This window comes from Eretmochelys imbricata, chromosome 10, assembly GCF_965152235.1.
Source record: "Eretmochelys imbricata isolate rEreImb1 chromosome 10, rEreImb1.hap1, whole genome shotgun sequence".
NCBI classification, from domain to species: Eukaryota; Metazoa; Chordata; order Testudines; family Cheloniidae; genus Eretmochelys; species Eretmochelys imbricata.
In genome coordinates this window covers 70,799,743-70,824,740 of record NC_135581.1, presented here as the reverse complement: position 1 = coordinate 70,824,740, position 24,998 = coordinate 70,799,743, and the positions used below count along the sequence as shown (strand labels likewise).

Genomic DNA, 24,998 nt, shown 5'->3' with positions numbered 1-24,998 from the left:
CTGATACTGGCCACTAACTGGAGAAGGATACTGGACTATTTCAGATCCAGTCTGTTCATTTCTATGCTCCAACGATAACAAAATCAGGAGGTCACTGAGGATCAGGAAGTCATACAAAAAGCACCTAGACGGCTTAGAAAACACGGAAGGAAACAAAACAAGGCCCAAACGTAGAAAAAATGCAAGCCAATACATTTTGGAGAAAATCACACCAAACAATTTAGTGGAAGGCAGAAACTTGGAAGGTAGTTAATGCCAAAAAAGGCTTGTGGTGACGATGGGCATTAAAAGGCTTATCAGACTATAATGCAATATGACGGGGGGAAAAGAAAAAAACCTCACCAGAAATTCCGGCCTACATATGCAGCAACATTGCAACACAGAGCAGAGTTAGTCCATCTCCCTAGAGCTCGGATGAGACCACACCTGGAATATTGCAAACAGTTCTGGGCAAAAAGCCAGGAAAGCGTCAACACATTTGAGGAAATTCAGAGAAGAGCAACAAAAATGATGAAGAGGCTGGAGGGACTGACTTACGAGGGGAGTTAAAAAACCAAATATGGATTGCTCCCCCTTAATGATGATTAAGGGAGAGAGAAAGAATCATCTACAAGGATGAAGAGGAGAGAGGAATTGTTGAGGATGGCTCAAAGGGGTGTAACTGGGAGTGATGGAATGATGCCGAACAAAGTTAAATGTAGGCTCTCCTTCTAACAAAGAGTGCCATTAGACTGTGGAATAGTCTCCCCTGGGAAGAGATGGCATCTCCACTGCTGAGGAGACAAGGCAGTAAAGATCATCCAATCAGAAAGAGTCCTGCACTGACAGGGGAAGAGACCAGATGAACAAATAGGTCTCCCCCAAGTCTAGTTTCCAGTGTACTACTAGAGAGGATTTTCTTCAGTGTGGGAGTGATTTTAAGGGTAGAGGTTCTGCATACAACTACACAATGTGCATGAACAGAGCCTTTGCCCGAGCAAATTAAGCGTACAATTGCCCACTTTTCTCTTTTTTGAAAATCTGGCCCTAATGCAATTTTGGAGGGGCACCAGGTACAGCACCAGAATGAGAAACAGGCACACTTCATGTCACACACCCTCCCTCTAACATCCATTATTACACTTTAAAATGTCCAGTCTAGTGAGCTGCCAATATAATATACCCCTTCTGCATCCTTGCCACGCTAGGGCTATGCCCTTACCAGCTGCTCAGACTTGTTGCACCATCATTCTGCCATTCCAACAGGCATGTGAATTCTCTCTCTTTACGAAGTGCAATAAATAACAAGGAGAGAGATTAATTAAGGAGACCATAAATTGTTCCCAGGGCTTTGCTGCCTTCAGTTATGTTTTCTCTCTATTTTTAATTTCTTTTCTCCTTGATTAAAAAACATAGCTTAATAAACAATTCCACACTTGCTATTATACCCAAATTAATTATATATTTTAAAAAGAAATCAATGTATATGTTACTGGAGCACCTGTGAGGGCAACAGAAATCCTTGAGTTAATTGTATAGAAAACACTCTAGCATAAGTACCTCCTCATGGGATATTCATCTTTTGGTCCCAAAGCACATTCCAGATGGTATTCATACAGCTATCACTTTGCTCAGCATAGAAATGTACCCACTTCTAGGGCGGCGCACAACAGCCATTTAACAGTGCCCCCAAAACACTGCACATCCATTTAAGGCAGGGAGTGAAGAATAGCTCATCTAAGTGACAATGCAGGTGGACTTTGCGGAGGTAGACTATAGAATATAATCACCCACTTGAAATTAGGCAAAGACACTAGCAGCCCAATATCAAAGAGTGGGTTCCATTTCCAGCACCACGTCCCCACCAGCTTAAGACAAGCCTGAGCTGAAGGCAGCTGTTTGGGCTCAGGGACTGACGCACCATGTCACTGCGGTAGCTCAAGAGAACTTATGCAAGCTCCTTTCTTATCCTGCATCTTCCGATTATTGCACTAAGATAGCCTGATGAGAGGCTGGGACCCAATAGGGAAGCCTGATTTTCCTCAGCCCAGGCATGCTGGCACAAGGCAGGGCTCTTTGATGGAAGGGAAGGACCTGGGGAAATTAAACAGGAGGAGACTGCTCCCAGAAAACCTTCCTCCCTATTAGAAAAAAAACAGTGTCACAGAACTGAGCACCACGGTCAGTGCGTCCTCACTCCTGCTTCTCCCTAGACTTCATAGGTCAAAAGGTCCTTCCCTCCCTCCCGCAGCCACACCCAGACCGGCTTCTCTTCATGCCACGTGGGCAAAAAAGGGTTAACTGTCGCCACCATTTCCAAAAAACAGCTCACAAGTCCTTGATGACAATTAACAAATAAATAAATAAAAAGATTCCAATTTATAGATGGCAACAGTTTCCCTGGCTCCTCTGCTGGGAGTCATCATGTCATGCTTAATCTCTCTGTTAAATAAACAGTGCTATACCGCGAGACAGACCAGGTGGCAGAGAGCTGACAAGGGGGCCCCCTAACGAGAGGCGCGCAGGCCTGATCGTTAAATACCACAGGTGTCCCAGCAGCCGTGTTGCTACAGCGTGTTCAGATGTACAACACGGCACAGGCACGGGCCAAAGGCAGGAGATTAATACTACTGGGGTGGGGGAGGGAAGAAGTGAAAGGGAAGGATGAGGGACAGTGGAGGAAACCAGAGGAGAGAGAGAAAAAAAGAGAGACCACTGCTGTGGCAATGGTGAGGGAGGAGTTTCTCCCCGTCCCCCATCCCTTCTGTCTCCATGGCTTTGAGTTGCCCCCTCAAACAGTATAGTAGACGGACTGTATGCTGAGGGCTTTATGCCCTCTGGGGCGGACTCCAGCTGCAGCCACTGTCAGAGGGGCTGCCACTGCCATCTGCTGTGGACAAGAGGCAGCCTAGAGGAGTAGGACAGGTGGCTGATATGATCTGGTAGGTCAGGAGATAATACAAGGGACAGATGCAGCAACGGGACTGACCTGACACAGCTGGAGACAGGACATGAGATGAAATGAACCATTGGTCTGATCCGGTATAGATTAAAATAAGGTATTGGACAAGAGGGGCTATTGGTCTGGCAGGGCTGGAGACAGGACTAGATGGGCTATTGGTCTGCTCTAGAAGGCCAAGTCTTACATGGCCATTTAGGACACAAAACCCCAACATCTCCCTGACTCCATTATTCAAAAGTCAAGCGGCTGCTGGGCCATGCTGGGGGCTTGCTGATGAAGTCCAAGCACGTTGTGTGGCAAGGGCGGCGGGAGAGGGAGGCTGTTTTAAAGAGAGAGAATGCAGAATGACAGAAGGTGCTCTGCCTCATCCCCACCACACTGCATGGCCCCTCCTAGCAACATAACAGAACGAGATAGATCTCCTCTGTGACGTTGCACTCTATATGATTTTATGAAAATATGCTAATGAGCGTGAATATAATGTAACTGGAATATGCTTCATGCAAAAGGTCTCTTGTAAGGTATCATTACAAAGCTTATAATCTACTGAGTGTGGTCATCCTATTTGTATAAATATATCACTCTTGTTTCTGAAACTAGAAATATGAAATATAACTCTGAGGTCCTATTGTAGTTATGCAAAGCGTGGGACATTAATGGTCGTCTGGAATCTAGATGGCGCCCATCAACCAGGACAATTGACTCTGGATGGCTCTGTTTGCTTGCAAGCCTTCCTGTGAGTCAGGCTGGGAGGAATGAGGGCTTGGGGTCTTACAGTGCCATGTGATCATGTCACCTGAACTGGAATCCATCTTTAATCTCGTGCTTTTCCATTTAGAAGGAGGGGTGGGAACACAGAGAGGGACAAAGGATTCCCGCCTTGTGCAAAAGCTATATAAGGGAGTGGAACAGAACAAAGGGGGCTGCAATCATGAGAAATCCCCTAGCTACCAGCTGAGCTGGAACAAGGGCTGTGCCAGGGGAAAGGATTGTGCCCAGACTGGGAAGGCATCCAGTCTGTGATAGAAGCTTATTGAAACATCTCTGAGGGTGAGATTTTAATCTGTATTCAGTTTTCTTACTGTATTAGGCTTACACCTGCATGTTTTATTTTATTTCGCTTGGTAATTCACTTTGTTCTCTCTGTTATTACTTGGAACCACTTAAATCCTACTTTTTGTATTTAATAAAATGACTTTTTACTTATTAATTAACCCAGAGTATGTATTAATACCGAGGGGGGGGGCAAACAGCCTTGCATATCTTTCTATCAGTGTTATAGAGGGTGAACAATGTATGAGTTTACCCTGTATAAGCTTTAAACAGGGTAAAATGGATTTATTTTGGGTTTGGACCCCAGTGGGAGTTGGGTACCTGAGTGTTGGAGACAGGAACACTTCTTAATCTGTTTTCAGTTAAGCCTGCAGTTTTGGGGGGATGTTGTTCAGACCTGGGTCTGGGTTTCTAGCAGGCTAGCATGTCTGGCTCAAACCAGGCAGGGCCCTGAAGTCCCAAGCTGCCAGGGAAAGCGGGCTTAGAGGTAGTCCCGGCACCTCAAGTGGCAGTCCCAAAGGGGTTCACTGTGATCCAACCCATCACATCCTCCCACTCCTGAGAGCGCAGGCCCAAGTTCCCGAGGGCTTCCTGAGCAAGTGTGCTGTTGTGCCTTTACCATGAGCCACTCTGCCGGTATGCGGGCTAACGTCATAAAGTCAACATGGAATATAAGTCATATGCGTGGGATAAGTCCTGATGGCTGTATCCGCAGGAGGTAGCAAGCCTCCTGTGGAGCAACCCTGCAAGTACAGGGAGAGGGGACCAGGAAGTCCTAGTGGGTCATTTCTCACTGGCTTCTCTGATACTGTGAGTGATAAGGGGAAGGTGAGCAGCTCTTATTTCTCATGCACTCACTGATGTGTGTGAGGAATACAAGAAGATCTCTCAGGAGACAATAAGTAAGGCCTTACCAAATTCATGGCCATGGAAAATGCGTCACAGACTGTGAAATCTGGTCTCCCCCATGAAATCTGGTTTCCTGTGTACTTTTACCCTATGCTATACAGATTTCATGGGGAGGCCAGCGTTTCTCAAACTGGGGGTCCTGATTGAAAAGGGGATTGCAGAGAGGGGTTGCAAGGTTATTGTAGGGGGGGTTACGGTATTGCCACCCTTACTTCTGCGCTGCCTTCAGAGCTGGGCGGTCAAAGAGTGGCGGCTGCTGGCTGAGGGCCCAGCTCTGAAGGCAGCAGTGCAGAAGTAAGGGTGGCAAAACCATACCAGGCCATCCCTACTTCTGTACTGCTGTCGGCGGTGATGCTGCCTTCAGAGCTGGGCTCCCGGCCAGCAGACAGCGCTGTCCAGCCAGCTAGCCCTGCAGGCAGCACAGCTGCAAGCAGCAGCGCAGAAGTAAGGGTGGCAATATCGCAACCCTCCTATGATAACCTTGTGAACCCCCTCTCCCATCACAACCCCCTTTTGTTACAACATTGTGAAATTTCAGATTTAAATCTCTAAAATCATGAAATTTACTTTTTTCAAAATCTTAGGACCATGAAAATGAGCAAAACGTACCATGAATTTGGTAGGGGCCTATCAGTAAGGTAGCGAGGCAAACATACAGATTTAACCCCAGTATCTGTTCCCCATCCACTGATCTGCAGGATCCAGAAGGATAAGAACAGAATTCAAGTGCCCCCCTCCATCAACTGGTTCTCTGCTCATCCTGCCTGCAGACACCATTCACCCCTCCTATAACTCTCTGCTGCCCCCAACTGGCAGATTAGAGAAATGGTGTTAACAGGCTCCGGAGGGAGTTGGGTCCATTTCTCCATGGCGTTGGGAGGTTCCCCTTGAGGCAATAATGTCTGAGGTGGGAGAGTAGAAGAAAAAGTAGGGAAGATCCTACAAGCTTTGAGAAACACCCACCCCAGAGTATACAACAGCCCCCCTGCGCTATGTGGAAAAAACCAGGGATGATTCTGCCAGTCACACACATCTCAGTCAAGCTACCCCGTTAATAAACAGCTTTCAGAGCAGCCCCCACCCCTGCAAAGCAGGGCAGTGCCGCAGTGCCTATGCTGCTGCAACCGCACAACCCTTCTCCAAACTGCAGCAGAACTCCTGGGTCCCTAACCCTGCGTGGCAGACGTGGGGCTGTTTGGAGACAGCGTTTCATGTCTCCGCATGCACATGCCCTGTATCACGGGGAGCGCATCTCAGCCCAAGGATGGCAGTGGTTTTACCTGCCTCTCTCCTTGCCGGCACCATTTAATGTAACGACTACTAAGTCCTGTCAGCAGATCTGAGCCAATGGGTGCAGCTCCATAGGCAGATACACAGAAAGCCGCCGAGATGCCCCCTCCTTCTAGTTTTTCGTTATCCATCTGGAAAATTGCAGAGGTCACGAGAGCTTTTACCATATCAAAATGAAATAGTCCTGTCAGCAACAAAAGGGACAGCTTCTTTACCCCGATTCCAGCAGCTGTCTCACGGCCGCAGGCTTTTACGTGAGCGGCAGACACTGCACTGTGTCAAGACAGATCCCTCTTGTGCTGAGGGGTCTCCCATCAGCTCACGCCTCCCCATCCCACTCCAGGATTGTCCAGGCACAGGGATCTCAGCCTATGCCATACTCTCTCTGCATTCAAGAGGCTGAAACTCCAAATTTAGATTAAGGAAAAAGTATATGGCCCCACTCCAACTCACAACCTTCCTCTGTCTATCCGTTCCTCCCACCCGGTCTAACCTTCCATTTTAGAGGGGAGCAAAGGAAGCAAAGGCTGTTCTTTTTTTTTTAAAGATATCTCGGGACCAGCTGGAAACAAAATGTACCAGATACCTCCTGGGGAAGCCTGTTTCTGGCACAACTGTGCAGACTGACAAGATAGAGCAAGCTGAAAGAGGGTCCAGGGGGGCACAGAGCACTCTCCAGTCACTAGGGAGTGTAACGCTGGGTCACATAAGAACAGCCCTGATGTGTACTAAACATTTCAAGAAGGGGCCTCTGAGAGGTCTAGCCTTGGAGCCTCAGGGAGGAAACCTCTATGACCAGAGAAGCAATGAAAGATAAGGGACAGAGGAGAAGGAGGCAGTGACTCCATGCTGTCCTTGTGCTGTGAGAGACTGAAGCTATGATTACTGGAACAAAGAGAGGGAATCCACTAGAAATATATAGCCAGTGTGGGAAGAGGGAATTCCTTCCTTTGAAAACAGGGTGACCTATGGTTCTGGGCCTGCACGAGTTTTCATGGCTAAACTTGGTACCCTATATTCCTATGGCACGCAAGAGGTTAACATGGTGCTTTCAACTCCTTGAATTATACCAGCATATAATTAGGCTTGGCAGAATTGGATTTGTATTTTTTTAATATAATTTTTACAGATAATATCAGTTTATTTTTTCCTCTTCACTTTTCATTACATTTTCACACACACGCAGACACACAAACACACACACACAAAACAAGCTATCCATAAACGTCTCACAATGTGTTAACCATTTGTTACCTAACCTTAACTACACCTGAAACAGTTGACTATATCATCTGAATGGTTAAAATATAAATCAATTCTCTGTATTACAGTTTATAAATAATTGTTTATAAAATCAAATTAACTTTAAATCTTATTCTGCCTTATCCTTATTTTAGGTACAGAGAAATTGAAAAAAAATAATAGAATACAATAAAGAATCAAAGCAAACTGGAGAGGCAAAAGAGAAGAGGAGGTGGTGAATGGGGAAGGCTCATCCATTTAATAAGATCACCGAGATACTTCCAGGAAAGCACCCCATACCTCAGAATTTTTCTGGGGTATTTCTGTTACAGTATACTATTCTTTCCATGGATGGCCACGTTTATGATGGCTGCAATCTTCAATTGTTGGTTGCTTTTTGGATTTCCATTTCTGTAGTACTAGTCATTTAGCAATTATGAGTGCTCTGCTGAGCCAAAGTTTTTCACATTTATTCCGCTTCCAATATCAATGTATATTTTAAGCAATTTTTTAAATCAATTCAAATTAACACAACTGTCCAAAATTATGAGTTTTAGGCTTTATTTTTATCAATTTAGATTTTTCACGGTTGTGGGAAATTATGCGGGATCAGATGTAAATTATTTAGTGACAGTAGGCATTGAGACACAAAAAGTTAAAGCTTTATAACCATTAAAACACAAACTGTCAACAACACAGTATATACACAGTAAATACCGTTAAATCAAATGGTAATAAGTTCTCAAGCAGCATCATTCTTCTTACTCTGCTTATCTGTAAATTTCAATTATCATCTATGGAAATACTTTTTGTTGATTTATGTGCGTACGGCAAAAATCGACATTTAACAACATTTACTGAGAAAAATTGAATCCTTTCAAGCCTGCATATAACCCAACTAACACAAGTGCCCACACCCCATTCAGCTAGCCTGAAAGGAAAATAAACTGATTTTCAGTATACAGTAGTTAGAAATGACTATCAGCAATACCAGCCTAGAGCTCCAGGTCTCTCTTCTGAAGCCAAGGCAGGGTATTCAATCCAGATCCCAACCATCCACCAGAGAAAGAACCCCCTTCCCCCCATTCCTTCCCAAGAACTTGGAATGTCAACTGGAGACAGTTCCCCACCCTAGAACCTGGACCGTGAAACACCCTGGACACCAGTCATTAGAATCACAACCTGGTTTGTTCCTACAGCATGCTGGGTGCTGCTAATGCAGCTGATGTCAAGTACCAGGCCAGGCATTTTTCATGGCGGACATTTATTTTTAATAGCACAGTTGTGTATTGAAATGAAATGCCTGAACGTTAATGAGGGTCCTACGTGGCTTCCACTTTCAGAAATAAACACATAAATTAAATACATAAATAAAGCTGCTAAACATCAGTACCCTTGCTAGATGCTCCGTGCTTCCCAAAACACAGGCAGAGGTGTTACTCCATCACAGAAAAGTAGAAATTAGAGATGGAGGAGGCCCAGTAGATTATCCCATGCACCCTGATCCCTACAATATACTCACCAGTGTTCTCTCCGGTAGAGTTTTAAATGGCCCAAATAACAGAGCTTCTACCATTTCCCTTGGAGACTATTCCACAGCCTTAGAGATTCCAGGGTATAGAAGTTATTCCTCAGATCACATTAAGCCTAAATTCACAACTGAACAATATCGTCCCATTACTGCTGTAAATCTTCCTTAAGAACTCTCTCTCCCTCCCCCGGGTGTTTACACTGTACTTGTGTGGTGTTCATCACATCTCCATTTAGGTGTCATTAGGTCAAGAGCTGCACTCTCTGGCTGCACAGTTTAGGCGTGAGCTATTCAATTGCAGGAGCCTTGGCTGAACAGGAGGAAAATCTTGAGGATGCTACAGCAAGCCAAAGAAGGAGAAGATGAACTACAAACTCTATGGAGCACATTTAGTGCCCTGTAGCCTTTTTCAAAAGAAAGACAGGGAAAGGTAGTATAGACAGATCACAGTTAAAGTACTGATTAAAGGTGACACAGGAAAGAAAAGCAAGGACTGAGCCTCCCTGTTTCTCCCTGTGTTACTCTGCAGTGCCCCAGCACCGATACCACCATCATAACAGACACTGATTTGCCCAGTTCTTGTCAGCCTCAGAGGAGGTACCGACAACTCCATATGGTTGAGAGAAGAATTCAGTCCCCATGGCCCAGAAGCAGTTCCCTCCGAGTCAGATGAAGGAAACTGGTGCATATGGTACATGTCCTATGGATAAACAGAGGTCTTAGGTCTCCAGGTCTGTCAATCCACCATTTTTCAATTCATTTTAAAATGGAAAGAAAACACAACATTTCAAGTGGCAAACACAGGTTGGAACTGAAAAGGGGATGAGTGACCCAGCAGGAACCACGCTGCTTTCAGAGGAGATACCTTGAGGACAAATGTTTCCCTTCTCCTCCTGGCCCAAGGGGAAGGCTGCTCGGATGAGAGAAGCTCAGCAGTGTGAGATGTCACTGCTGTGGAACTGAGATGCCTGCAGAGAGGAAAGCAGGACCACAAACCAGTATGACTCATCCATTTCCAAATCTGCAGTGGATGAAGGAAGTCCACTCAGCCCCTCCAGCATGAGAGATACTGTGTAATTAATCCTAATCCTCTCCCCCAGGAACTGTATCCAAGGTTGTGACCCCAAAGTACATGAAGTTACAAGCCTAGTGCACTAGCATGTCCAGCCAGATCACCAGCCTCCTACCATTCCTCATTAATCCAATGTCCTGGAAACCCTGACGCTCCAATCTGTTCCTGCTTATTACTGTTCTGCCAGGCAAAGCAGAAACATGCAAGGCACTTGGATTTGGGAGTTTGCTTTTTACAATCCAGCTGTTTACTTCCACCAGACCAATTTGGTGTTTGCATCTCAATTTAGCTGCAAACAATTCTGGGTGCCACTAGTGTGATTTGTGAACCATTCATGGAACAGCCAAAGTCTGTTGTTGAGCTCTTTCCATCATTGTTCCATTAATGTGACTGGTGCATTCTGGAGATGGCAGGAATCAGAGTACCCAACAGATAATTAGAAAGAATGAATGCACAGAAAAGCAACAAAGGTGTAAGGAGAACTGGAAGGTCTGATGTATGATGAAAGGTTAAAGAAATTTAAAGGAAGCAGAGGTATCTCAAGTCAAATTAAACTATTTATTTGAATTCCTTAAGAGGTTCTTACCATTGCTATCAAATAACATTCATTTTTTGGCTAAGAAATTGAAGTTGATGCTTGGTAGATGTTTGGTAAGTGCATTTTGCAAGCACTTCTTTTAAGCAGTCTCTTAAAGCTTCAGGTAGAAGTATTTTACTTTTAGATCTAAGCAGTTGCAAATCTTCTACTAAGCATTTCTCCAAGCAGTTCAGAGGAGTAAGTGATATGCATCTCTGTTCCCTTCCAAAGTCTTTCAGGGAAGACACTTCTATCTGGCACAGAGATGCCAAGCTTGGGCAGAATTTACTCTGACACTTTTGTTTATAGCCTGGTGACAAGGAATCTGGTTGCTCTTAGTTAGGATAGGCAAAAAGTCTGCTGCTACCTGGTGTAGCTAGACAATAGAAGTAAATGCAGCCTAAACGTCTAGTGGCTGGACTAGAAGAACAGTACCTTCCATATATTAGGTCTGCACTTTAAGTGCAGGACCTGGTATCAGAACCTTAGTAAAGGAAACAGGAATGCTGGCACACCACAGCCTTGGGTGATACTGGTGAGCTTCCGTCCTGTGAAAAGAAGATAAATGGATCCCTCTAGAGCAGGGATTGGCAACCTTTGGTACGCAGCCCACCAGGGTAAGCCCCCTGGCAGGCTGGGCTGGTTTGTTTACCTGGCACGTCCGCAGGTTCAGCCGGTTGCAGCTCCCACTGGCCGCAGTTCACCGTTCCAGGCCAATAGGGTCTGCGGGAAGCAGCACGGACCGAGAGATGTGCTGGCCACCGCTTCCCGAAGCCCCATTGGCTTGAAACAGTGAATCGTGGCCAGTGGGAGCTGAGATCGGCTGAACCCGTGGATGAGCCAGGTAAACAAACCGGCCAGGCCTGCCAGGGGGCTTACCCTGGCAGGCCACTGGCCAAAGGTTGCCGATCCCTGCTCTAGAGACATGCCTTGTAAGCAGTGCAGTGTTTTCTCTTAACATTCACCAAGACATGCTTGGAAGAGTTTTATTTGACCATTGCTGCTGTGGTTATGGATTGTATTTTTAATGGAAGGGCAGGTACTTACAGATTGGGAGCACAGGGTTTCACAAGGTTGGAATCAGAAATCAAAATAAAATGTCACTTTAGCAGAAGATACAGAAGTACTTGTAGAAGGAAGACCCAGTGAAACCACATGCCCTTTCAATCCATTTCCCAGGTTTCAAGGCAGGCAAACTAAGTGATGTTGAGCGCAGAAAGCAAACCTAGGGGCTTGTAAAACAAATAAAAAGTTACCACCAAGGAAAGGTCCTGACCTTGCAGGGTGCTGAGTGCCTCTAGCTCCCACCAGCATCAGCAGGAATCGAAGGAGCTCACACCTCGCGTCAAGTGCTCAGCACATTACAGGACTGGGCCCAAACAAAGCAGCAGAAGCCTGTTACCTTTTACTAACTTTTGATCTACTTGATGGTTCACCATGGATTTATTCACAACACTTTCTGTGGCCAGCTGCTGTTTCCTTTGGATGGCTGCTCCTTTCCCATAGCCACCCTGTACGGCCTTGATAGTGGGAGGGCATCACCCCTGCGACATGAACAAGTCCGGTAGGATAAAATAGAAGGGTGCTGGACACCGATTGCTTTGGGGCAATCAGTACTGACTTTATAGTTTCTCTTAATTGCAAATTTATTTTACTTCCTGTACAGCTTCAAGGGAAAAAATAAACCACCAGGTAATTGTACTCAGACATGGGCAAGTCAATGGAGGTTAGGATTAAGTCTCATTGGAGAGGCAGGTCATTTCACTTAAGCATTTTTTCCCTTTAAGCTACTGAAATAATTACACTGTTAAGGAGGGAAATAAAAAAACAAAGCATGCATCCAAGCTGTCTTTGCAGGAACTGGTCTCCTTGAAATCAGAACCCTGGCATTGCTTTGCAATGGACGCAGAGGACAGTTACCATCTGTTTATGGAAAAATGTTAATAACCCCCAATCATAATCAAATAGGCAACCACTTTACTTTAAGTAGCTATTAACTAATGCTAAATTGCAATGGAACAGCTCTGCAAGTACTTTTGACATACACATCAGCAGCACCAGCGCTCCGATCAGGGCTATTGGAGTGAATACCAAATGAACTGAGTGATGTGATTCTTGACACGTTACCGAAAGGGTAAAGAGCCTCTATTTACTATTGTTTTGCCTCTCTCTTTCCTTTCCCCCTCCCCTCCCCCCTTTGCTGTTTCGGTTGATTCAGAAAATGAAAAAAGGCAATGGGATTTCAGATGATGCTACGTTTGGGCTGTCAGTCGCTCCTCACCCTTGTCCTGCATGATGAACCTGATTTGGGGACCAAAAACTAGTTTGTAGCTGAGCCCAGAAAACAAGTTCAACTACGCAAGACAAATCATTTTGTTCTGTGTTTGTATAGCATCTAAAACAATGGGGCCCTGGTCCATGACTAGGGCTGTTAGGTGCTATGGTAACACACACAATAAATAAGTACATTTGTTTCTGCTCTGCTCTATTCTCTTTCATCCAAAAATATTGTAGCTCTCTTACAAGCATGAATTATTGTTTATTATTTCTGGAGCACCAAGAGTACATAATACAAATAAGTATGAGCACAACATCCCTGTCTCAAAGAGCTTACGATTGAAACAGAAAACATGTACACCAGGGATCGGCAACCTTTGGCACAGGGCCCGCCAGGGAAAGCCCCTGGAGGGCCAGGATGGTTTGTTTACCTGCAGTGTCCGCAGGTTCAGCCGATTGCAGCTCCCACTGGCTGCGGTTCGCCATTCCAAGGCCAATGGGGGCTGCGGGAAGCGGCGCAGGCCGAGGGATGTGCTGGCCACGTGCCAAAGGTTGCCAATCCCTGATGTACACAAAGGAGAACCAGCAAGCCAAATGTTAGCACTGGAATGTGCATGTCTTGTTGTCTACCTGCCTAAGTACTCATGTGACCATGCCCACCAATGTGTCCGAGTATCTCGTAAGCCCCAGGACTTTGCTGTAGCTTTATTAAATTAAACTTCATTTCCTAAAATGTATTCTGACTACACTTTACTGGGAGGATTTGGGTTTATAGACTTACAGGAAGAAGAGTGCTATTAAGGTGAAGTCTAAAGCATTCTATCCTTAGTCTACAGGCAGGGAAATTGAGGTACAGGGAAGCAAAGACTAGTGCAAGGTCACTAACTGCGTCATTGGAAGAGCTGGGAACAGGAAAAGAACCCAGGAAATCTGACCCCCAGTCTGCCTGCTCTAACCACTCTCCCTCCCACACCTGGGAATAGAAACCAGGGGCTCTGATTCCCAGGTTCGTGTTCTAACCACTTGATCACTGTCCTTCCTTGGTTAAAAATTCATTCACATGTCTGTGTACAAAAACTCAGATTAGACACCAGCAATTATTGCAGACTACATCTGTGTCTTAGATACTTTCTGTTTACGTATGTGTTTTGTCTGGCCGTTCTTTCTCCAATGTCTCTCTATTCTGCAGCTAAGCCTAAGGTACACAAAGGGAACTTTGTTTTCCATTTTCATTTTATCTCCCCTAACCCTAAGTTTTCACATTCCATGGCCCTGGCAGTCGCTGATAGCCTGTCAAGCCATATTTTTCTCCACTCTGTTGCACGGAGGCAAATCTGCAAGGAGGCCTGAAAGGCAGGATTGCCACCATGATCCAATATTAACAGGGCGCCTCCTCTGGAGCAAGCGAGGAAACTCAATGAGGATGGCACACAGCCATCCTCCAGAACGACGATAAACAGGGAACATGCTGCATTATAACCCACCTCACAAGGGGCCTGTGAAGCCACCCTGACGCCAGCCCTGCTATCATGCAACTGGCAGAGCAAGTATTGTGCACCATTGTTATTGGACAGATCAGTAGCTGGGTCATAACCTGGGAAATAAACATGGGGATAAATAAACATTCCCTCCCACACACTGTTCCTCACACATTCTTGTCAACTGCTGGAAATGGCCCACCTTGATTATCACTACAAAATGTTCCCACCACCCTGCTCTCCTGCTGGTAAAAATAGCTCACCTTACCTGATCACTCTTGTTACAGTGTGTACGGTAACACCCATTGTTTCACATTCTCTGTGTATATAAAATCTCCCCACTGTATTTTCCACTACATGCATCTGATGAAATGAGCTGTAGCTCACGAAAGCTTATGCTCAAATAAATTGGTTAGTCTCTAAGGTGCCACAAGTCCTCCTTTTCTTTTTGCGGATACAGACTAACACGGCTGCGACTCTGAAACCTGTCATTCTTTGTTGTGGTGGCTCTTCAGCGAGGCAGACTGGATGCTGCTCGCTCTTCAGCCTGTCACTGCCACTTCTACAAACTACCTGAGAGGGTCGCTAGAGAGCAATGTGAGGCACTTATTTTCCGGGCTGTCTCTGGGACAGACAGAGAGAAGAGAAGCAAAGGCGCTGGCCTATGCTCCCAAACAGGGCCCAAATCCATATCTATTAGCTAGGAAATCCCTAACCAGGTCCTCATAGATTGCTCTGCTCCTTTGCTGTGCTTTCTGCCCATGTGTACAAAGCCCAGGATTGGGATATAGGGATCCCTCATTTTCTGGCCTCACCTCCACAGAACGCAAGCAGCCATCTGCCTGCACACCCTGCTAAGGTTCACTCCCTGGCCCCAGCTGTGCCTCACCTCCCCCCTTATTCACTTAGGCATTAACCTCCCTTCTCAGCCTGCTGGTAAGAGAAAGTAAAGGGGGAGGAGGAGACAAGCTTACAAGCCTCCCCACAAGGCATTCTGGGTTACTTGAGTACACAGCATTCTGCGGCCATGACAAAAACAACAGGAAAAACCTGCTCCTACAATCCTGCCAAGCTGGGATTTCAACAGCAAGTGGCAATGCATCAGCTGGCTACAAACTGCTCCTGAATCAGGGAATGATGCTCCGTCCCCAGATCAGGCCTTTTGATTATTATTATTCTATTTTTTAATCACCAACCATATGCTTGATGCTCTGTAGGACCTAGTTCCTGCCCCAGAAAGCTGCAACTAGATCACAATGGGAGACTCAGAGGAGAGTGCAAGCTTCCAGAGGATTTTCGGTTGTATTGATTTTTGATCACACTCTCCTTCTCTCGCATGACACTGTGACAGTAAAGATCTTTGCCAGAGGTGAGTGTCCAGGGGTGAGACTTCAGGAGATATGAATGAAGAAAGAAGAGTGGCTTGGCAAGCTAGATTAGAACCAGAACTAGGGGTCACCAAATGAAATTAATAGGCAGCAGGTTTAAAACAAACAAAAGGAAGTACTTCTTCACACAACGCACAGTCAACTTGTGGAACTCCTTGCCAGAGGATGTTGTGAAAGCCAAGACTATAACAGGGTTCAAAAATGAACTAGATAAATTCATGGAGGATTGGTCCATCAAAGGCTATTAGCCAGGATGGGCAGGGATGGTATCCCTAGCCTCTGTTTGCCAGGGGCTGGGAATGGGTGACAGGGGATGGATCACTTGATGACTACCTGGTCTGTTCATTTCCTGTGAAGCACCTGGCATTGGCCACTGTCGGAAGACAAGACACCAGGCTAGATGGACCATTGATCTGACCCAGTATCGCTGTTTTTCTGTTATTAGGGAGCTCATTCCACAAGTGGGAAGCATCACAGAAGAAGGTAAAGATGGGAGACTGAAATAAATGGGGCATCATTGGTGGAATGAAGGGCCGGGGGACATGAAAGACGATAAAATCCAACTTGGAGGCTGGGCCTAAGGGCTTATCTACACATATGGCACTGCAGTGGTGCAGCAGCACCAATGAGTCTGTAATGCTTAGTAACCACAGTACCTATGCCAATGGGAGAGCTTCTCCCATCGGCACAGGTACTCCACCTCCCTGATAAGCAGTAGCTGTGTCGACAGAAGAAGCTCTCCCATTTACGTAGCACTGTCTACACCAGAGTTCGGTCGGCGTAACTGTGTCGCGCAGGGGTGTGGATTTTCTGCATTGCTCAGGATAGTTATACCACCATAAGTCTGTAGTGTAGATCACGCCTACATTATTCAAGGCCTTGAAGGTGTTAAGTGAGAAGTTTGAACTTTTATGCAGTGGCTGAAGGGACGCTAATGGAGGGGTGCAAAGGTAGACAGAGGATGGTAGGATCTGATCAATGGGGAAGGAAGACCATTTTTGCCACTGCGTTTCAGGCAGACTGGCAGGGAGTGATGCAGTCATCTGCTGGTTGCAGCCATCAAGGCAAGATGCAGCCAGGGCATTAGCCCCTGGAACAGAATGGAAGGGTCACATTTGCAAAACATTGAGGAGGAAGAAGCAATATTCTGCAACAGCCTTGTTGTGTGGGAAGAAGGGAAAGGAGGAGTCAAAGGGACTGTGAGCCTAAGCGATGGGCAGGATGGTGTTGTGCCAACGACAACAGAGAAAGGAGGAAATGGAAAAACCAAGAAACTCTATGCTGGCGATGAGCCATCTAAGGCCATATATCAGGAGATCGTCTGCAGCACAGGAGTGGGCAGAGGGAAACAGGGCCCATAGATTAGTGAGTCATCAGCCAAGAGATGAGAGTTTAAACTGTACAAATGGATACAGTCACCAAGGAGAAGGCATAGAGGGAGAAGCCATGGAAGGGGTCCCCAGAGTGTTGGTTGAGGGAGGAGAAGGAGGAACCAAGGTGGAGTTTGTAAGGGGAGCAAATTAGACAAATTTACCCTAGTGGCACTGATAAAGGTGCTGTAGAAGATATCAAGAGAGCTACGTGAGCCCTTGTGTCAGCAACAGGTACTTTTGCTCAGCAGGAGCATGTGCACGTTTGTCTAAATGTGGCGGCAGAATGCTACCGATGTACAAGGAGCCTTCGAGGCTCAAGATCCAGCTGCTCATCTAATAGCAGAGCCAGTCACTTTCACACTAACTCCACGTGGACTTGGTGTCCACAGCACCCAACAACAACCTGCATTTCCAAGATGCCTATGAAGGCTGTGATTGGCTACAGAATCAGTGCACCAGGATCAAGTCCCACATGAGACATCTCTCTGAATTTTAAACCCATGTAAACACTGCAGATTCTGTCTGTCTAACAGCCTTACCAGCAAAACCCCTAAAAATTAAGTCTGCAGGGGAATATTTATATCTACAATTTATTATCAGAATAACAGGGACTCCAACTTAGCACAGCAACTTAATGAAAGGAAAACCATGTTTTTCTTGATAAAAGCTTGTGCTATCTAAATCCTGCACATGCCAAAAGGGAATATTACCACAGCACATCTCAGCCTTCTGAGGAACTCAAACGATATTCAAGATTCATACTCATGGTTACCATAACCCCTCAGTACGTGTGCAAGCACACATCTGTCTATCCATCTACAGAGGTGAGTTACCCACATGATATTCACATTCTTCTCTCCGTTTTTCATGTGTGGGAATATTTATTCTTTTCTTTTACCTATAACATTTTGCACTATCAGCAGCAGATACCACAGCACTGTACAAACCATTCCTCCCGTAGATATACCCCCCTCCCCGTATGAAGTTGGAAAACTTCATCTCCGCTTTACAGAAGGGGAAACTCAAGCAGAAAGCATAGTTAAGCCAGTTAGTTGTGTGAGGTCACAAAATGAGGCAGTGGAAGAGTTGGGAATCATGACTCGCAGAAATCATGACTTCCATTCCCATGCTCCCCCACCACCAATCTGTACACCCTAGCAGATTGCTCCCATCAATGGACATATGAGCTAAATTTGCTAAGTTGCTACAGTAGTTCTGCTGTTTAATTAAGGTCCTGTCTTCCATCTCCAGAGGCCACACAGGGGAAACACCAGCCACAGTCTCATTTGGACCTACTCTGGAAATGTCTTCGCAAAGCAAACAGAACTCTGGGCAAGCACAAGCTGTGCCCCCAAACATTTCAGTCTGCTCCTCAAATGCAGGCCCCAGCATGGCTGGGAAATCAGCTGCCACTCAGCAGCCTTTGAAAAGGGTTGTGTTAACCAAAGACCACGTGTTTGGCTGTACAATGCCTGTATTAACAAGGATGGAGGCTGGCAACTACTTTGTTATGTTATAAACCTGTCCCAGTAGGCTCTGCTACGCACCACCAACGCTTCAAGGCTGCAGATAAACACAAGGCGAAATCATGAAAAACAGACGGTGCTCAATGATTCAGTTTCTCTTGGCACGAGCCCCATGATCCTGAAGAGAAGCAACGACGTTGCTGGGGAGAACTGAAAGAATGGCTCCATATGGCAAACATCACTGTCTTCTCATTGGCTAAGCACTACCTAGCCTGCCTGAAACAGTTCCCACGAGGATGGCCATGAAGCAGAAAAGGAAACGAGTGAAACATTCCAGTGGGGAGGCAGCAGAAAAACCCCTTGCAACCTGCTGAAACATCACTTGCTCTTCGCAAGCACCCCACAGACTCATAACAGCATATTTTCTTCCTTCACAAACCGACTCAGAATCCACCCGCATTCCGTTCTATCAGGAACTGGCCAATACACCAAGGAGGCAATTTCATGTATTTTTACCTCCCGCCCCAACCTACCCAACCCTGCTTAACGCAGGGCAGCCAAACGGCATTTCCCGTGAGACCTATAAGAAGGGCAAAGGGGTGAGGTAATATCTTTTAGAGAGAGACACGCTTTCGAGCTCTGAGTACATTCCCCAGACCTGAAGCAGAGCTCTGTGTAAACTCGAAAGTTCATCTCTCTCACCAACAGAAGGTGGTCCAACAAAAGATATGAGCTCAGCCACCTTGCCTCACTAATATCCTGGGACCAACACAGCTACAACAACACGGCACAAGGGCATTCATTCTTCAGCGCTCAACAACCGCTGTTACTGCCAAAGACAGCAGGACCCAAAGCCCCCCACCAACACACACACACACACACAAACACACATGCTTATTCCCAATAGCAGGAACAGCTGCAGCCCAGAACAACAAAAGAGAAAGACTCTATTGCTCTCTAGGTCCAGGCAATGAACAGAAGAGGTAGTCGTACCGTTTCCCTTCAAAGGGCTCTGGGAGTGCCACTGGCTGGTATAGACAGTACCTTTTGCGGAAATAAAACACAACACCTTTCATAATGTGGCATTAGAGCCTGGCATTCCTTGAAGGTGCCTCTTGCTGGAGAAGAGCAGCTACACGTACCTTTCATCCCAAACTTGGATCTTCGACCGTACTTGTTGATCATAATAAAGAGCACCACCAAGAGGACACACGCGAAAGCTGCAAGCCCAACTGCTATGGATACCTGCAAGGGACAAATCTGAAAGTTAGGATGAAGGAACATATGATATCCAAACCAGTTCAGACTTGAAAAGTAAAAGTCTCCTGGCTCAGTCACTCCTGTACACTTACATGCTGCTGTGGAGACGAATCCATCTGAATGCAAATGGCTTTAATGCAGTTTTGAAACTACAAGAGCCTCTTACTGCGACAGGAAAAATAAGAATAATTTCTATATAGATACAATTCTGCTCCGATATCACATTTCCCATGCCTCTGAACCCTCACTCTCTAATCATCAAGTACATCTGCATGGAATCTTAGCTCCTTAGTATTCCTTAATGCCCTGGGTTTTTTGCCCTTCATAATCTCCATTTGACACATCTTACCCAACGTGTGGTCTCACAACCATAAGTGGATACTAACTTGAGATGGGGAATATGCAGTAGGAGCAGAAGAATTCTTTCACAACATCAATTCTGCCTCCATGCAAGCAACCCTCAGAAGCAAGAATGAGGGAAGAGAAAACACAAGAGACAGAAGGCAGTAGAACTCTTTTCCTGAGGTTCCAGCTGCTCCTTTATGAGTAGTAGTGGTAAATATTTATATTATGATCGTACCCAAAGTGCCCCAATTGGGACTGGGGTCCCATTGTGCCAGGCCCTGTACGGATGCAGAAGGGAGATCATCCCTGTACACAAAGGCTTACAGCCCAAAGCTCCTTTTTATATTTATTAATATTTATTCTGCAGATCTTTACCCAAGACTCTTTAATTGTGTTGCTGTAAATAAACAGCTTCCTTTCAGGATTTCTTCCGTTTGCATTTGGCCAATTATTCTTACTGCCTTCCAGGGCCTCTTATTGCATTTGGACCTGTGTTCCTCTTACTGTGATGTGTTCAATCACAGAAGAAAATACAGCATTAACAGAAAGACATTTTATTCCTTTCATCGCTTGATGCTTTTCCCAGTCTTTGATAGACGCATGGTTTTATTTTTCAAAGGTCACATTTTAACAAGTATGATTTTCATTCCCCTGAATATTTTCTGCATTTCTTTTTCTACACTGGGTGCTGTTCACGAGTAAGGTCCCATTGTATGAAGCGCTTTCCTCAGTTCCCCTGAGAATTACCGCAGGACAAAACATTCAGAAAAATCGATAAGGGTTTGTTTATTCTGTCAATATTTTCTGGATTTCAAGATTCTCAAAACCTTGCATAAAATTAGAGCAATTCTATGAAACCCCTAATTATTTCCCCAACACTGTTGCTCTCAACATTTTCCCCATCTCTGTCTGGATTTTGTGAAAAGTGAAATTTTGAGGGTCTTGCAAACCATGTAAAATGAATTGGCAAAACTTATTTCAGCCAATGTGATCAAGTCCTAGTGCGACATCACCAAATGCAGCGGGGGGGGGGGTTTAAAGAAGGGGTGGATGAATCGGTATTGATGAAAATAAACCAGAACTGAATCCATGCTCCTAAACGTTCCATTATAGCATGAAACAACTCAATTAATTGATTGATTTGTCATTTTTTTCACTGTTCTCTCAGAATTTCTGACCCTGCAGGAAATACTTTGGGGGAGACTCTGTCTTCAAGAGATTCACAACCCAGTTTTGCAAACTCAAGAGGCTAACATAGTTCATATCAGTATCCCTGCTTATCCATCGCAAACCACTGAACCATCTAAAGTCTGGCCATCATTAATTGGACAGGGTAGGATTTTACTTACAAACAAATATCTCAGTATAGAAGCAATGGTGGTGCAAACAGTATACCACCCTATCCATCAGCAACAGCAGAAATCAATAGAAAATGCTTCCCCTGTACAAAAAAGGAGACAGGACTCACCCCAAATGTATCCTCCTCTGGTTTGTGGGTCACAGTGATAGGTGGGGTGGGGCTGACTTCATAGTCACCAACTGGAACCAGAAGAGGAAAGAGGAAATATTCAATTTGTGCCCCCAAGGAATTCCACAGGCCCCAGAACATCCCAACCTTGTGATGTCACACTACATAGCACTGGCTAGCCCAGAGAATGAGGTCTCTTGCCTTCTATTTCAAAGACTTTGAATTCAAGTCTTATTGGGGTTGTAATTTCTCCTGAACTGGCATAGACCAAATGAGCTAATAGGTGTTTTTTTACTTAAGCTCTCTAGGTTCCTATGTGACTCGGCAGTGAGGAAGCAAAGCCAAGTTACTGATCGGACACAGTGTCACTCCCACCAGTTAATGAGAAGCAGTCTGATCCCATATGTTCTGTGGGTGAGGGTTCTTCATCCACCCACATGCCTCCCAGCACCAGGGGAAAGCTAGTGGTTCAAGCATCCCTGGAATGCAGATTGCTACAAGACTGAATCCTGCCAAATTAAAACCAACAAACGATGACTTGAGTGATTTTTTAAATTAAATGCATTTGAATGCTGGCGATTAAAAATCCAGGAAGCAGAAAGCCCCCAGCCACAGAACAGGTACAGCACTTACCCTACACACCTGTTCAATGGGCCTCAGCTCCTACTTGGAAGAGTCCACACTACAATGAAGGGGGGAGGGATTCCAATATCCAGGACCCAATCAGTCCTTTGGCTTGTGCTCAGACTGCTGCAATATGGGGGTCAAACCAGCACTTGTTGTGATGCAGACAACTGTTCTGCTAGGAAGGGGACTGAGACCCAGCTGCTCATTTCATACAGGTGATTCAATGGCAACTTCTTTGGGGCACCACCTACCTGCACCTAATTTAGATCAGTAACCTCAAGGGGAGAGGTTCCATATTACTTCCCCAAGCCCTGAACCACATCAGCCCTCACAAGACTAGCTCTGAAGACTGCTTTTCCTTTCAGTTTCAGTGGACTAGGCATCTATACCACTGCCCTGTGGCACCCCAAACTACAGCCAGTACAGGAGTTGCTTGAAGACACATTCACGCCTCTGTGTCATACTGCAAAGTTACCCGTGCTACCGGCACATCACATGCTTCCCTCTCCATTGGTCTGGATCCTTCTTCAGGACCCCACTAGGCAGGAATAGACCTGCCCAGGATCTACAGACTGTACAGCACATAAAAACTTTCCTTAATACACTCAGGCTCTCACAGAGGGGAAGCCAGACACTTATTTCCTCATCTCCCTCCCTAACAATCCCTCCTGCCTAGCGCTAAAGCATTAGATCGCCCCCAAACGTCATCTGCAAGGTACTTGGATTCAGGAGGTGAAAAAAGGAAATGAAGCAAAAGGCAAGAAGGCACTTACTTGAAACAAAGTTATCCGTACTCTCTGTGAAAAGGACAAAGAGAGAAGCAACACAATTAACAGCACAGTAAAGGGACGTCAGCCCCTCCCATCCAAACACTTCTCAGCCACGCTCCCACATCATCCCAACCAGCCCAGGGACATTTGAGGGCGTACCTCTCGGAGTAAGCCAGCCACTAGCTAATGCCAGCTCACTGACTGCACAGGGAGCAGAGGGAAAACCCTCCTAGGAAGAGCATAGCTACTTTAAGAGATTTCTCTGTTTAGATCCACACGGCAGGGCTGAGCAGGATTTGGGGGAGGTGTGGCAAGAGAACAAAGCTTCCCATTTTTGGCCCATTTGGCAGTCCTGGCTCAAAATAATCTCAGACTGTGTTGAAGATCGGGATTGGGGTGCACTGGAACAGCTGTGAGGGGGCTTGGGCTGAAATGGGGGAGGGAGGACTGCAGGTTGGGATTCCAGTGGATTGATAGGGCAGAACTGGAAACCCCATGGCCCCAGTAGCTGTAATACCATTTAGGAACAAGTTGCAGAGCTGTGATGGAGTGAGGACTGGAAGCAATTGGGCTCAGGACAGAGGTGTGGCTGGTGCGGGGGAAAGGGGCCGCACGACATTTGCACCATCCTGTAAAGTAGGCCCTCTTAGTCATTCCCCTCAGCAACCTGACCAGTTCACGGTATCCAGTAAAGCTCCTTCCAAACAAAACAGCTCGCTAGGGCCCCAGGTAACAATGTCTAAAGCTCTCAGTGACAATCAGTTTATATAGCATGAGAACAACATCAGCTTTCAATGTACTCGCCAGCAAAAGAAACTGACCCTGATACTAACAGGATTTTACACAGCTTTGCCGGCCAAGGGTGCCTGGAATGATGCTGCAGCGTTCCCATAAAAGCATGGCAGAGGCTTGGAAGGGAAGCAAATACAGACCCAGGGTCATACGTGCAGCTCCCAATGAACTGAAGTTTGGTTCAGTTAATTGGGCTGTGATGGATTAGACTCCTGGGCAAGTTACTACACTTTTTTAATTTGAGGGGGCTGGAAATTTTCCAGGGACTGCAGCATAGGAGCCAGCAAACAGAGTTGAAAACAGCAGCCTTTGCATGGAGATCCCTGTTGGAGGAGAAGGGAGGCAAGCCTCTGCTCCTGAGGGGCAGGGAGAGAGTTCTTGACAGTGTGTTTGCTTGCTTGCGGGTTTGTTTTCAGTTCGCAAAGTCTGGCAGGGGGCAGTGCGTGGGGAGAGAAGCAGAGCCTGTGATCACAGCTGAACCTTGATTGTGGGGGCGAGGCTTCCCTAATCAGCAAGCCTATAAAGGCAGCCAACCAATTGGCCGGCAGCACAGGAGCCAGCAAACAGGGGTATGTTTTGGGTTCTTTCCCCACTCCTTTTTTCTTTCTTCAGAGGAGCGTAGGAGGGAAGGCTATGACAGCTACACAGGCAGCTGTAGTAGTGACCCAAAGAATGGAAGAGACAATTAAGATGACTGGATGTGGAAGCTGTGGGATATACTTTATTCTGGAGAGGGTACCTGAAAGGTGCTTCATTTGTATGAAGTGCCGTCTGATGCATCTGATGGAGGAGAAGATCCAAGGTTTGGAGAGGCAGCTAGAAACTGTGGTGGAGTTTCAAAGGGGATTTGGGCAGATGATGGAGGGAAGGAGAGAAGAGGCTGAAGAGAAACCTCATGACTTGCAAATGCATGCTGGACCAGAGAACTGTGAGGGTAGACTTCTGGATGAGGAAAATGGCCAACGGAAGCACATGACTATGAGAACAAGGAGGAGGAAAAGACTGGCTAGCGAAGGAGAAACAGAGCAGAGGAACAGGTTCGCTGAGTTGAAAAATGAAAGGGAGAGGCAGTCAGTAACCAAAGATGGGAAGGCAAGGAAGAAAAGAAGAGCAGCTGGTCCTGCAAGAAGAGGGAAAGA

The 24,998-nt window shown here is 46.0% G+C and overlaps 1 protein-coding gene across 5 annotated transcripts in view; it reads right to left on the bottom strand.

The window, feature by feature from the left end:
- The window catches only part of NTRK3 (neurotrophic receptor tyrosine kinase 3), a 311,454-nt gene that overhangs the window by 167,369 nt on the left and 119,087 nt on the right, over positions 1-24,998 (bottom strand). For 4 of the 5 annotated variants that reach the window (XM_077827898.1, XM_077827899.1, XM_077827900.1 and 1 more), the window contains exons 9-11: positions 23,071-23,094; positions 21,671-21,741; positions 19,740-19,842 (exon numbers count right to left, since the gene is read on the bottom strand). In XM_077827898.1, coding sequence (XP_077684024.1) covers positions 19,740-19,842; positions 21,671-21,741; positions 23,071-23,094 — 198 coding nt within the window. The remainder of the gene's footprint in view (positions 1-19,739; positions 19,843-21,670; positions 21,742-23,070; positions 23,095-24,998) is intronic. The other variant, XM_077827902.1, reaches the window with a different exon arrangement.